Source organism: Oryzias melastigma, linkage group LG21, assembly GCF_002922805.2.
Source record: "Oryzias melastigma strain HK-1 linkage group LG21, ASM292280v2, whole genome shotgun sequence".
Lineage (NCBI taxonomy): Eukaryota > Metazoa > Chordata > Actinopteri > Beloniformes > Adrianichthyidae > Oryzias > Oryzias melastigma.
Window position 1 is genome coordinate 7,621,837 of NC_050532.1, and position 13,676 is coordinate 7,635,512.

The 13,676-nt window shown below is 38.8% G+C and overlaps 1 protein-coding gene across 3 annotated transcripts in view; it reads right to left on the reverse strand.

Moving 5' to 3' along the window:
• sema5ba (sema domain, seven thrombospondin repeats (type 1 and type 1-like), transmembrane domain (TM) and short cytoplasmic domain, (semaphorin) 5Ba) overlaps positions 1-13,676 on the reverse strand; it is a 215,916-nt gene that overhangs the window by 75,416 nt on the left and 126,824 nt on the right. For all 3 annotated transcript variants that reach the window (XM_036209693.1, XM_036209692.1, XM_024286265.2), the window contains exons 6-8: positions 10,000-10,062; positions 9,210-9,308; positions 8,900-9,113 (exon numbers count right to left, since the gene is read on the reverse strand). In XM_036209693.1, coding sequence (XP_036065586.1) covers positions 8,900-9,113; positions 9,210-9,308; positions 10,000-10,062 — 376 coding nt within the window. The remainder of the gene's footprint in view (positions 1-8,899; positions 9,114-9,209; positions 9,309-9,999; positions 10,063-13,676) is intronic.

The following is a 13,676-nucleotide window of genomic DNA, read 5'->3' on the forward strand; positions in this document are numbered from 1 at the left end:
AATCTGTGGGTGACAAGGATGCTCACATTGTGGGTGTGGTCAATTTTGTAGCTTGCAGTCTGTTTTACAAGATTTTTGTAAATGATTTTTACAAAAATGTTTAGCTTTTCTGGAAACTTTTTTTGAACTTTTAAATATAATGTTTTTTTTTTTTACATATTTTCTTGTTTTTTTATATATTTTTTATTTTTCTAGATAATTTTTTTCTGGCTTTTTGAACTATTGTCAAATTCAATCAAACAGGATAAAAATTTATTGAACAAACTAAAACTAAATATTTTTAAAACTTTAAAAACACAACTTTTTAACTTTTTAACCTCGGCATGTGGCGGTGCTGGTACCATAACTTGGTACTCTTACCATAGATTGGTCTGTGTCTGGTACCAGTACTGATTCTCGTCTGGTACCGGGTTAAGGTCCACGTCCCAGACCCAACCTCCGGGTTGTGGCCCGGTTGGGGAGCCTTGATTTAATTGGACGTCAAATAACAACGTGTTGGGGACACCCCAAATGTAATTTGAGGGGGAAGGTCCTTAACCAAAAGTCAATATGTGATGACTTAGGAATGAGAATGTGTTGCAATATGTTACCAGTGGGCCGGATCTGGCCCCCGGGCCTTGAATTTGACACTTGTGCCCTAACGGGACATCGAAGTACAAGAAACTAAATAACATACAATCTGGTACACACACAAAACTGGTATTTTTTTTACTTTGATGTTTCTTTAGGGGTTCTGTAAAGTTTTTTTTTTTTTTGTTCCCTAACGTTTTGCTCCAAAAGGTTTGTGGATAAAGTAAGCAGAAAGCAAAAACAGAACGGCGAGATGTCTGACATGGAGACAATGTGGCTTTTCAACTTGTAATTACAGGTCATCTTATAGTTACTAATAGTAGATTTTTTTTTTCATTTTTTAAACATGAAAAAATACAAACTAAGGTCACCCTTTGTTTTAGTGAATGCACTGGGCTTCCATGCTAATGAGTTTACACCCAATATAAAAAAGTGTGATTGACAAAAATAGAACAAACCTAATTAAATAGCCAAAACACCTAAAGGTATAATTTAATATTTATATCCAGGACTAAAAACTTTATTTAAAACACATCCGTTTCAGTGGGTTAATTGGTGCCAACAAGCTAGATTTACACGCGCTGGGTGTCACTTATGGCTGCAATTACTAGAAAAGAGACTGATGAGAAAATCGGCTTAATGCTTTTGCGTTTCACTCCCTGCAGCGAAAGGCTGTAAAGAATCTGCTTCTTTGTATGCATGATTCAGCTGTATAATGTAAGCTTGTGTACTCAGCTGCCAAATGGACACAAACGGAGTGTTTGTGTTTAGATACCTATGTTTATGCACACTGTACACATGTCAAGCAAAGGGCAGGTGGAGCTGACAGATTCCGCGAGATATCACGGAAATTGCGTGGGTGCAAATGTGATGCACAATGTTCTTTTTTTTTTTTTTTTTTTTTTTTTCAGCAGCGCAGTGTTATGTGGTAAACAGATTGCTTAGTCTGACAGGCAGCTTGGCTGCTGGAGGAGGAACGACACATGATGCTTCAGATCAGACACAATCAGCCATAAGAACACGGCTCCTGAACAAGCACACATGGAAATGCTGCAGCATGAATTATTAATGACGGGGAGATTAGTTTTTCTTTTTTGGATTAATTTTGTCTAAAAAAGGAAAGGTGGATTGATGCAAACGTTAGTCAGAAATAAAATCCTCACAATCATTAAGTTGAAGCATGATCTCAGAGGTGTCTGGCTCCTTTTTTCTTTTTCCAAGATTCAATTAAAAAAGAAAAAACTGACGGGGATAATTCTCTGGAAACTTCTTTAAAAGATAATGAGCAAAAAAAGAGGAATAAAAGTACGATGTGTTGAGATTGATTAAAAATAAATAAATAAAAACAAGTATAAATAACCAGACAAATAAATAAATAAAATAGACAGACATAATTCAGTAAATGTAAATAAATATCAATTAAGTAAAAAGAGAGCATGAAATAAATTATCAAATAAGTTTGAACTAAAAGCCATATAAAAAAAAGGAAAAATTCTTGTGCAAAAGAAAAAGTTGCTTAAAAAGTGTAAATACAAAATCACTAAGTAATTCATTTTTCTGTAATAAGTTTGATAAATCTGTGTGATCGTTTTCTTGTATTGTCTTCAATTAATGCTTGAAATCTACCAATAAATAAAAAAAATGTAAAGGCAAATACATATGCATTTTAAATTGTTTTAAATAGTAGTTGTTCTGGATAAAATGGGAGTTTAAGGATTAATTTTATGAGCTCACTTTATAACAGACAAATTCATCAAGTTTGCTAGAGTTTATTCTAGCTGTCTTTGGATAAAACCTGGATAAATGGAAAACAAAGTCGTGTTCATAAGGTATCTCGTATTTGTGATTTTTATAATATTTTTGCTGTATGTTTAATTTTCTTTCACTTTAATGTATATTCCTGCCACTGTAAAAAAAACGAAAAACCTAGTTGGTGAAAGCAACTCTCACAAACTCTGATAATAAAATATTTTAATTCTGACTATCTGGGTGTATATTAAACCTGTCAAATAAACATGTGGTCTCCTCCCAGATTTCCATATCTAGTAAAAGAAACATTGCAAGCTTTTTGTTTATTTTAAGTTCTGTAATGTTGCAAAGGCTTCACAAAACTGAGTTTCACTGCATTTAAATACATGTTCTGAAGCATTCTTGAATGCATTCAGCTGCAGACGGTTTACAAATACATGCTACTGCTGTAGCAGGACAACAGTAGGTTATGGAAATGAGCAAATACAACAACATGTATGAACTAACTCTGCTTCTGAATCTCCAAATCAAAGAAGTGTCCCAGTGCTTAGCGCTCTCAGCTCACAAATCCGTTCTGTGTGGAGTTTGCATGTTCTCCCAACACATTCTCACACAAACTTCTCACATATTGACGTTTGGTGAAGGACCCCTTGTCCTGAACCGTTTGGTTGGGACGCTTTGGGTGTCCTTAACTTGTTGTTTTTTTTTATGTGAAGGCTGTTCTCATTAAATCATGGGTCCCAAACCTCTGGGACAGTACCAGAACGTTGAGTGCACTGGTACTCTAACCGCGTGCGATACACCATCCGGTTCTGTGTCAGGTACTGCGTCCTGAGAGTTGTGAACCTTTTGTTTTAAGAAGAGCCAGCACATCCTAAAATGATGAGTTGGGGAAACCTAAAACGTCAAAAAGTGACAGGGAGGGGCCCTTAACCCAACGTCAATATGTGACGACTTAGGAATGAGAACATGTTGGTTGTCCCAATCTGTGTGGGTTTTCTCCGGGTACTCTGGCTTCCTACACATTCTCACTCCCACCTCGCTGTTCCCATTAAATCACAGGCCCCCAACCCTTGAGATGTGGTACTGGACAACGTCACGGACACAGAACCGGCACAGGGTTAGGGTTCTGGTATCAGTCCACATCCTGAGGGTTTGAATGCATTTTTTCCCTCTCTGTGTCCTGGTACCAAGCGGCCCTCGGACCGCTACCAGTCGGGGACCTCTGGTTTAATGGGAACAGCCAGCACGTCAAAAAGGACAAGTTGGGGACACCAAAACATCAAAAAGTGACGCGGAGAGGCCCAGAACCATGCGTTCATATATGACCATTGGGGAGTGAGAATGCATCAGAAAAACATACTTCATACATTATTTGGTTCCTTTTCAGTGTGTGAAAGTGATTGTGAGCTCTATGACAGAATGGCGACCTGTCCACACTGTACCCCTCCTTCACATGTGGGTGAAAGCTAAGACAGGCTCTGGCAACCTCTAAAAGGGATAAAGTGAGTTAAGGAAATGGATGGAGACAATTCAAGCAATAATTATATATACAACGAAAACATAAATGAAGAAGTCTCCCAGTTACATGAAATGCGGCTATGACATCTGTTTAGTCAGATACGGCACAAACATATTAGATTAGCCAAGAAAGACGCTCTAGGAACTATATTCATATATTTAACAATGATAGAAAATATTCAGTACTATATCCACCAAGTGCAAACAACACAACTTTAAGCAGGCTAAACCAGCTGTTATATCCAAACTCTATATAAAGGGTACAGACGAAGTTATGAGAATCGCACAGATATTGTTTGGATTATTCAGATGTGCCTCCTTTCCACATTCAGATGGATGATAGGAACCCGAGGGTCAGCAGCTGGCAGGATACCAATCCAATAAAGGAACGGATAGATCAGAGGCAGGACCCCCTCCCTGCTTGAGGTTCTTCTGATGCTTGGAGCTTGATATTAGATTTTTATTCACACCCAGAATCGACTGGGAACACAGCTCCATAACCCTCAGTGAATGAGCCACGGAGCAAAGGCGGCTTCGAGTGCGGCGCTGGAGGGCTCCATGTGTGCGCTGCAAGCTGTCATCGTCCTGATGAGCACACTGCTTACTTTGTTGAGCATCTTTTTCTGACTCATTTCACATTCTTGAGTCTGTCTGTGTTTTTAAAACCCACAGCTGTAACTCACATGGAAGCACATGCTGTCTAAATACATAGGCACACGCCCACAGGCAGAGCTCGCGCAGAACGCGACACATGTGGCGGATTGTAATTTCAGCTTCTTTGCGCGGCGAGGAATAATTATATCGCTCACTGACTCCTCCATCTATCTATCCGCTCTCATCGTCTTCACTGACCTGCAACTCTCAGAACTCCTCTGACAGCCCTGGAAACACACATCTCAGAACTCCTTCATCTTTCTTTGCCCATTCTTTCTCCTCCACTCCTGCTGCTCCTCATTAGGTCTGACATCCTGTCCTGCTGTCAGCTGCTCGGACATTTCTGCATTTAGGTCTTCATGTGCTGATAAATCCAATAATGCAAGAGGCTTTAGGACTCAGTGCTGGTGATTTGAAAACATTACAAATTACAGGTAGGTGTTTTTTACTCCCTAAAAGTATACTTTTGGATGCCGGAATTTATTTCCAGCAGTGAAAAAAATAAATTCACTTATCTTTATGCTTTTAAATAGATGCTAAGTTAAGGTCATTTTGTAGCCGAAGTGGTTTATCTTTGCATCGATATGGGTCAAGGAGTTAATATACTTGCAGTAAATCATGTTAAATGAAATATTTTTTTAACTGCAGCTCTATTTCAAATTCAACAGTCAGTTATTTTTTTGGCCAACCTGACTAAGTTAAATAGCTATTATGAAACTAAGAGAATTTTAACGATGTCCTGTACGAAAAAAATAGGTCCTGTTTATTACTTTTACTTCTAAAGTAAAAAAAAAAGAGAGCAAAATTGGTTCATATTTTAATAATTATTGACTGAAGTTAAACAAAATGAAGCAAAAAAAAAATAAAATCAAAAGGGTTAAACCCTGCAGAAATGCAGCTTTTGGTCAAAAAGTAAAATTAAGAAAACTCACTGGAAACTTTTTACTTTAATGCCAGTAAAAACAACAAAAAAGCATTATTTTTATTTAGGAATATAACATAACCATTACATTTGCTTAACTATTCATACTTTTATGGTGGTTGCATGGTAGCCTAGTGAATGTTCTGGCTCAGGTCTTTTCTGTTTGTATGTGTGGCTTTTCTTCTAGCAATCTGGTTTCCTCCCACAGTCCAAAAACATGCTTCATGCGTGTGTTGATGACTCTAAACCTTCCTTTAGGTTTAAATTTTAAAATGCATTGGTACATGAGGTCCTGCGGTGCAATTTGAGTATCCAGACCAGCGCGTCAGGCAGACAGCAGCGTGATTTGGGGCGTGGAACATTCAGAGGTCAAATATTTAAGCTTTGGCAAGGTCATTGCATCAACCAGTGGGGACTCAGCTATGGACACATGACATTTTCAGTGAGTTGATCAACAAGTAGAACATAAATACTATTTGGTGGATCAATGCGAGCGATCTTGTCCTGAACTTTCATCCATTTTCTTTACCAGTTATTTCCCTTTCAGGGCCACATGGTTGCTGGAGCCTGTCCTGTCCGGCTGGCCGGACCGCAGACAGAGAGCAGCTGCAGGATGGGGAGGCAGCCTGCTCAAACCTCCTGGAAATTAGGATTTTTTTTTTTCCCTTTTTTTAATCACGAAAATAATAAAAAGATCCTCTAATTTGATTCTTATTTTTATTTTTCCCCTCTTGGACTAATGTGGGACAGCAGGAGAGAAACTCATCATATCTAAATGATCCCATGAACATGTGTTTACTGATGCTTTTGTAGAACTCTTTGAAATTAAAAAATCTGTTTTTTTAAACATCTGTGTTTTCCATGCATTGTAAATTAGACAAACACAGACACCGCTCCATGTAGCGATCAGGCTCAAAACATTTGGCAGGAGCTCCACTCGTTTTTTGGACTGGCATTGAGCAAAAAATCTGACATGCGTCAAAATTGAGGCATCCAATGAATTAGATGCACGAATCGCGTTCGGTGTGAGTGCAGCATTAGCAGTCCTGAGTCCAGGCAGCTCTGTGATCCCAGAAGGGATTCAGCAGGTTCAGAAAATGGACGGATGGATATTTGTCATGGTGCGGCTTCTCTTTCGTACAAATCATTAAACCAGAGGACTTTCATACCATTCCAAGTTTTGAAAGGGCACCAAGTATTTGTCATCACACATTGTCTAACATAAAAAAATGAATCTAACCTTTACCTCCAGAATCCCATTTGCTTAAAATATCTCCTCCCATTTTGCTTTTCGGTATCCCTCCATAAATCTAATTATCCACCTGTTCCTGCGTGGAAAAAAGCCCAGTGACAGCGATCTCTTCAGTGGAGGGCCCATCTCCATTTTTGCTGGAGTCAGGCTGTGTGAGTGAGTTTTTGCTGCAGTATGTTCACAGCAAAAGGCACAATGTCAGCAGCACAGAGATTATTGACACCAACAGCAGCCAGAGACTTTCTGTTTCCTCTTTTTCATAAATCCGACTGATTCCTACAGTCAACATTCTGCACACAGTTCCAAACCAAAAGACTCTTTGTAATCCTTTGAAAAGAACCTCGTTAGATTGATCTGTCTTGAATGTAGAAATAAAAAAAAAAAACCCAGTTGATTGTGTTGGAAGCCGGAGCGCACACTTGGCTCACCTGCTGTTCTGCAGAGGCCTAGAAAAATGTTTAAAGAACCAGCAGGAATTTCAGGAGGTTGCTTAAAACAACTTGTGTAAGGATTACAGGAAAATCCAGCCAGGATTTAGAGCAGATCAGATAACTCGTCCATCGAGATGGAATTTCTCCTACTGAGAAAAACAAAAACAAGACGTGACTCTGAAAGGGGAACCTGGAACTCCAAACAGTAAAAGTGCTGATCTTACTGTCTGTCAAACTGACACAGCTTCTGCTGTCAAATTCTTCAGATGGTTGAGTTTGATCGGATCAGAAAGGCGTTTCAAAGGCCGCAGTTCACCTCTTGCAACAGTTTTTTAAGATTGAAAAAAAAAAAAGTTATCCTTAAAGACCCACTTTGTTTTTAATGTTTTTAACGTGTTCTTGTAGCATTTTTCTCAAGATAGAAAACATAAAATAAACTTAAAATTACATTTCTATATTCATATTGTTGTGAATCAGGTTCAGACAGAAAAATGTTTTTTATAAAAGATTGTTTTTGTTTTGTAGAAATTAAAATCAGCGGCCACCCCATTCTGACCCCGGGGTCACACTGCATCCAGTCCAGCTCTGGTGCAGCCGTAGGAGACTTTACGTAGCCTAAAAAGTGTGAAAGGAACTCACACGACATCCTCTCCGACGCCGCAGCACTTCTTTGAAAAAGAAACAATCTAAACTAAAAATCATGTGAGCGAGTGTAAAGAGAATCCGATGCATTTTTCAAAATAAATCCTACTTTCTGCTGTACTCGCTATGAATATGTTAATATCTCATTGCTCGCTATATTTTTCTCATGGTTTAACCCTAGAGTAATATCGCAGGATGATTTTCACCTGAGCTAAAGTATTTACAGGATTTTCAATAAGTGTCATTTTTCTGAGTGTCATGAGTCCCTGGGTGAAGTCTCACATGTCCCAGGAATGGATGAAACAAAGGCCTCAAGTATCATTATTTATTGTTTTTAGGAATCTTTTCTTCTTAAATTCCTACATTTTCCAACATGTTTTAGGATCTTCAATTTTTTTTCCATTTTGTTACATAAACCACACTTGAAAATAAACAAAAACTACTCCACTGTACTGATGCATTTTTTAATGCCAAATACTTTTTATTGGGTGTATTATATCAGGTAAAAATTACCCAACAAAAGTGATGGTGTAACTTTTTATAGTGAAGGTGTTCTAGGATTAAACATTACACTATTTCCACTGACAGGGAGTCACAAAGTATCTGGAAGAGCATCGTATCGATCATTTAATCAAAATTCTGCTGAATGGGGGTTTGTTAGTACTTCCTAAATAAATGGCAGGTTATCACATGAACCTACATGAACACAGCGTCTCATGGGGTCGGCAGAGAAGCCCCGTAGCCAATGTGAGTCATCTGTTGTAGCAAGGGGTCAGCACCAGAGCCGGACTGGATGCCGTATACGTCTTTGTTTTCCTCGTCTGAGCTGGAATCTGATCACATCTGTGCAGTTGGATTTTTTATTTGCACCAGCAATGCTAGGTTTGGTGCGTGAAGGACTGTAAACCAGCAGGAGAACACATAAACAGCTCTCAGATTTAGTCCACAACTCAGAGACAAATTTCTGAGGAACTATTGTCACTCTGCAGCCACTATGGTCTAGAAAACAACAGTTTTTTTTTTGGCTAAAAACAACATAATTATAATTAAAATACCACTAGGAATGCCTTTACTATGTGTCAAAACATGATTGGAGTGGGAGTTTATCTCATCAAAAACAGACCTTTCACACAGGAGAAAAGAAGCACTTTACTGTACCGTTGAGCCACTTGGAGTTGTACTGGGCCGTCCGCAGAGGTGGCATGCCTCCCAGGCTCCTGTAAATGACAGGATCCCTGCCCGAGAAGTCGATGACAGTGGCAGCATACAGCTCTCCGCTCTCCGTCACCACAGACGTGGAGTTGTGACGAGGGTCGTACGGACACCGGGCCACGCCGTTTACACGCTCCAACACTCGGCTCAGGTTACCCACCTGACATGAAACAAGACAAAAAATGAAGCGACACAGAAACAGTGGCGTTGCCAATGAAATGTTAACGCCACTCCTCGGAAGGATGATTAACTGTACCTCTCTGGTGATACAAAGAGGCTGGAAAGCATTCGTGCCGCAGGTCATGACCTCGGTCTTGTTCAGCAGCAGGACTCTGATGTAGTTCTGACATTCAATCTGCAAAAAAAAAAACATCTTCAATGCAAAAGCTGTGCTGCTGCCATGAATAGCCTTAGTTTTTTCACTTCAAGTCTTCTGGTGTTACACAGGCAGCCAGTCTGGTGTTTGAATCTCTAGCTCATGATCCATTTGTTCAAACACGTGAATATTAGTTTGACAATGAATGAGGAAGGCCTATTCATGACATTCACAAAGGTCCTACACTGAGTCTAATACGTGTCGCAGCACAAATAATTAAATCTGTTCAAACAAAAGCATGAAATTACATTCTGTTCTCCAAGGAGCCAAGGAAATTGCAACAAAGTAGATTTCAAAGAAAATTGTTGTGGCACATTTGGCTTCACTCTTGCTGCTGCACGCATGTTCGGTTGGTACAAAATCCTCTTAATAAGACAACCAAGCAGAGAAGAGTTTAAGGGACAAGCTTTTGAAGGGTGTTCGTATGCCACCGTAGGCCCAGTCATGCATATTCCCCTTCAATTTCTTTGTACTTTTTTTTTTTTTTTCTCTGCCAGAAAAACAAGTCTTTGATTGAAGGGTCTGAAAGAGCTGGCCTGTGCAGAGACCTCCCCTGAGACCCACAAGGACCCCGCCACAAAGCCAGGAGAGAACGGGATGGCCTCACTGTACGCCACACACGGCTGACCTGACGCTTTGAAACGAAGGGAGGGCGGGTAATAGAGGTTACCTCCGTTTTGCCTTTGCTCTGACAGGACCTCCTGGTTTCCTCATCTGGCGCCCACTCCGTCGCCTAGGAAACACAAAACAGCAAAGTAGATGACAGTAAGTTGCACCGAAACAGCTGAAACTGTAAGAATTCTCCCCAAAAATGTATAAAAGGAGTTTAACCTCACTGCTGTCTGTTTATTGTGTAAACAAGACGATCGGCTTGCCAGCAAACAGCCCATTCAAGGGTACTGGGCAAGGTACGCCATGAGGGCTGAGGACACCATTAGCATGTTAAAAGCTTTCCTTTCATTTCTCCTTCTCCCGGAAAGTTTGCAGCACTTGCCTTCCCTCTGCCACCCCCTCATCACTTCTACAAACCAATTATATTCCTTTTGACTGTTATGTCTTGAACTTAATTATGGATGCAGGCAGCAGCGCTCCACTGCAAACACTCCAGTGCATACGTACAAGCTGCTTGACTGCCAGCGTTTCTCTGGCTCCTGTTCAGAGTTGAGAGATGTTCCTCACTTGGCATGAGTTGCTCATGAGCAGGTGCCAGAGGACCTCTCGCTGTGTGTCACTGGCCTCATTTTACCCATCCACTACCTCCTGAACTGCCTCTGCGACCTCACAACCAAAGCAGAAAGCCAGACTTAAACGTCTTTCTCCTACCGCACGACTCCGTCTCTAACCCTTTGTTTTGGTATTTCTTTACTTCCCACCGGGATTTGGAGTTTAGCTAAAGCCCAGGAGGCGGCTGTGAGGATTTCCGTCCAAATACAGCTGGCCAGCTGTGACCTGAGGTTCAGAGAAGCAATCGAGACCAGATCTAAGTGGGTCAGAGCAACATGAAACTTCACAGGAAGACGTGGTCAAAACTGAATTTACAGTGAAGTGTTTTCTTCAAATTGGTTTAACGTTTGACACTTTTTTTTGTTGTTTTTGTCCTTTTTAGTAAAAGGACTGATGTTCTTTTTCTGTATTTTGGTGAAAGAACACCATAAAGTTCTGCTTTTATTGCATGATTTATACTTTAATTTGTGATATTTTATGCCTATAAATAAAAACAGTATAAGCACATCTAATGATAGCTTACTAAAATCATTTGGAGAGTCTAAATGCTGAGTTTATGCACAGTCCATTAGTTTTAATCTGCTTGCAGAGGTAGAAGTTCGTTAATTTAGATGATTATCCTCTCCATTTTTTCTTTCATAGAGAAAATTTGCACCATAGAGAGCTTCCAACGTCTTCCTCCAATATCCACAAATATTTCAAACTCATATAAGTGGCCTTTTGATCTATTTTCCATTGCTGATTTAAAATGACAACCTCTTCCATTCCTAAGTAAACATTTCTTGAGGATTCTGGAACCGTTATTAAAAAATTCCATCTCAGTTGCTTTGTACAACTGTCACCCCCTCGGATGCACTTGAAAAGCACAAATGTGATTTGATTTTCACTTTCTTAGAGGGACTGGAGCACTTTATGTAAATGTGTTAATTGTTAAGGATCAACATTTTTGTCAGAAATATGTCAAGCCACAGGATGAAATTACTGGAATTTTACATGCATGATCACAAATTAATTAAATGTCATAGTTTGGGATTGGAATAAGCAGATTGTCAATGGGGAGAGTCAATGTTTTTAAGCCAAATCATAAAGGAAAGTTTATTTTCCATACTGCAAGTTTACCTTAATCTTTTACTTTTACCTCTAGAAACTGTAATATTTAGGCAGTAACTTCACAATACAAACGTCCATTATCAGGAGCAACTTCAGCACACATAAATAAGACAAAAACATGAACAACGGCAGAACTTTCAGCTTGTTTTCAACTAAATAGTCTTAAAAAAAGACATGTGAATAAATACAAGCACAATATTTACAGTATACGACCTGTGTTAAACCTCTAGATTAAGTGTAATCCCCTTAAACAACCATAAACCAGCGAGACTCCAGAAAAATGAATATTCTCCAAATTTCTCTTATCTCCTCTTTCTGACTAAAACGGCAATCTTAACAAAATAATCTGATCTCAGAAACTAACACAATAGCACCAGGGCTAATTTAAAAACAGCGTATTATCTGATTGATGGCTTTGTCTTCTACATTGTTGAAAGAAATTTAGTGTGAAGCCTTAATACATAACAGTAGCAGGAGAATAGGTGCTTATACAATTCAAATGTTCTACTTCAGGCCCATGACAGCATCTGCTAGAACAAATTATTATTAAAAATATATTTATCAAACTGTTGGGGTCCACCATCCTAGCCTTTAAAATAGAGTATGAACAGAAACCCAAAAACTTGATGCCAATTTGCTTTTGAAGCTATGTTCACACAGCCCTGGTCAACACTTGTTCTAGTGGGCACTTTTAATGTAAAGTCTAAGTAAACGCGAGTAAATGCATGTTTCGGGCTTCCGCGATGAAAACACTCCCATTCACATGTACTTTAACTAAACACATTTTAAGACTGTTTTCTGGCTCCACGTACAAACTGCTTGAACATTGAATGAACAAGAGAAAAAGCAGATGACCTGACAAAAAAGAACTGAAAACCGGATACTTCAATACACTGAAGGTCATTAACTGAAATGAAGACAGATGTGGAAGATCCATCTGTACAAGATCAAGCAAACAAGAACATGAACACCAAGAAATATCACCAAAAACAAAAAAGCAAACTAGAGTGTACAATTATGACAGTCTGTGATTTTTAAAGGTTTTCTGCCTTTATTCCCTCTCCATAAGTATTCCATAGGGTTCTTGTGCTCTTTTCTTCTAAACCTATGAAACATTTCTGAATTCTAAAATTCCCTTTCAATGTTCTCCAACCATTTCTGAGCAAGAACACATTTAGCTCTAACTGACCCTGATCTAGCTTTGTGGACTTTAAGCTGTGCTTAGTTCATGTCTGAACTAATAAACCAGCTGTCTGTGCTTTTGTGACATCCCTATTGCCCTAATAGTAGGGGCATTTGAAGTTGTAGAGGTGTTCGAAAGTGTTTTTCTTTTTTTTCTTTTTTCTTGGGAGAGCCGTTTTGACTTAAAGCGATATCCCTCCAGCGAAAGGTCCATGTCGCGTTCGTGGGCATAGGAGAAGCAGATTTCTTTAAATGGGGTTTTCTCTGCAGCACAGAAGTTTACCCTTAAATGTAAGTATTGAGTTTTTACATGTCTTTCTATATGACTGACGTTTTGTATTTGTATGTGTTTGTTACGTATATGTATAGTGCTGGCAGCTACGCACTAGCGTAAATGACCAGCGACTATTGATGACGTCATTTTCCAAATTTAAAGACTATTTTTCTAAAGTGGATTATGTAATTTTAAAATTGATTGCTTTATTTATTTCTAGTATTTTATTCTCATCTGTACAATTATTTGCAATTTGTAAAGCAAAAAGCTCAAAGGACAAAAGCTGCTAATAGGATTAAGGTATTGGCATGGGACTGCTACTTTTATTACATCTGTATTTTTTTGTGTCCCAATTCAATAAAAAAATTTAGTTTATTTCAAAAATATTAATATTATCCTATATTTTTGGACAATTTTTACATTTTAATAATTTATTTGATTAGAACCACGATTTATGCTTAAAATAACGTGCTAAAAACAGGCATTTGTTGAAGTAATAGACATTACCCTTGACCCTTATTAATGCAAATATGCATTAAACTACTTCAAAATAACCT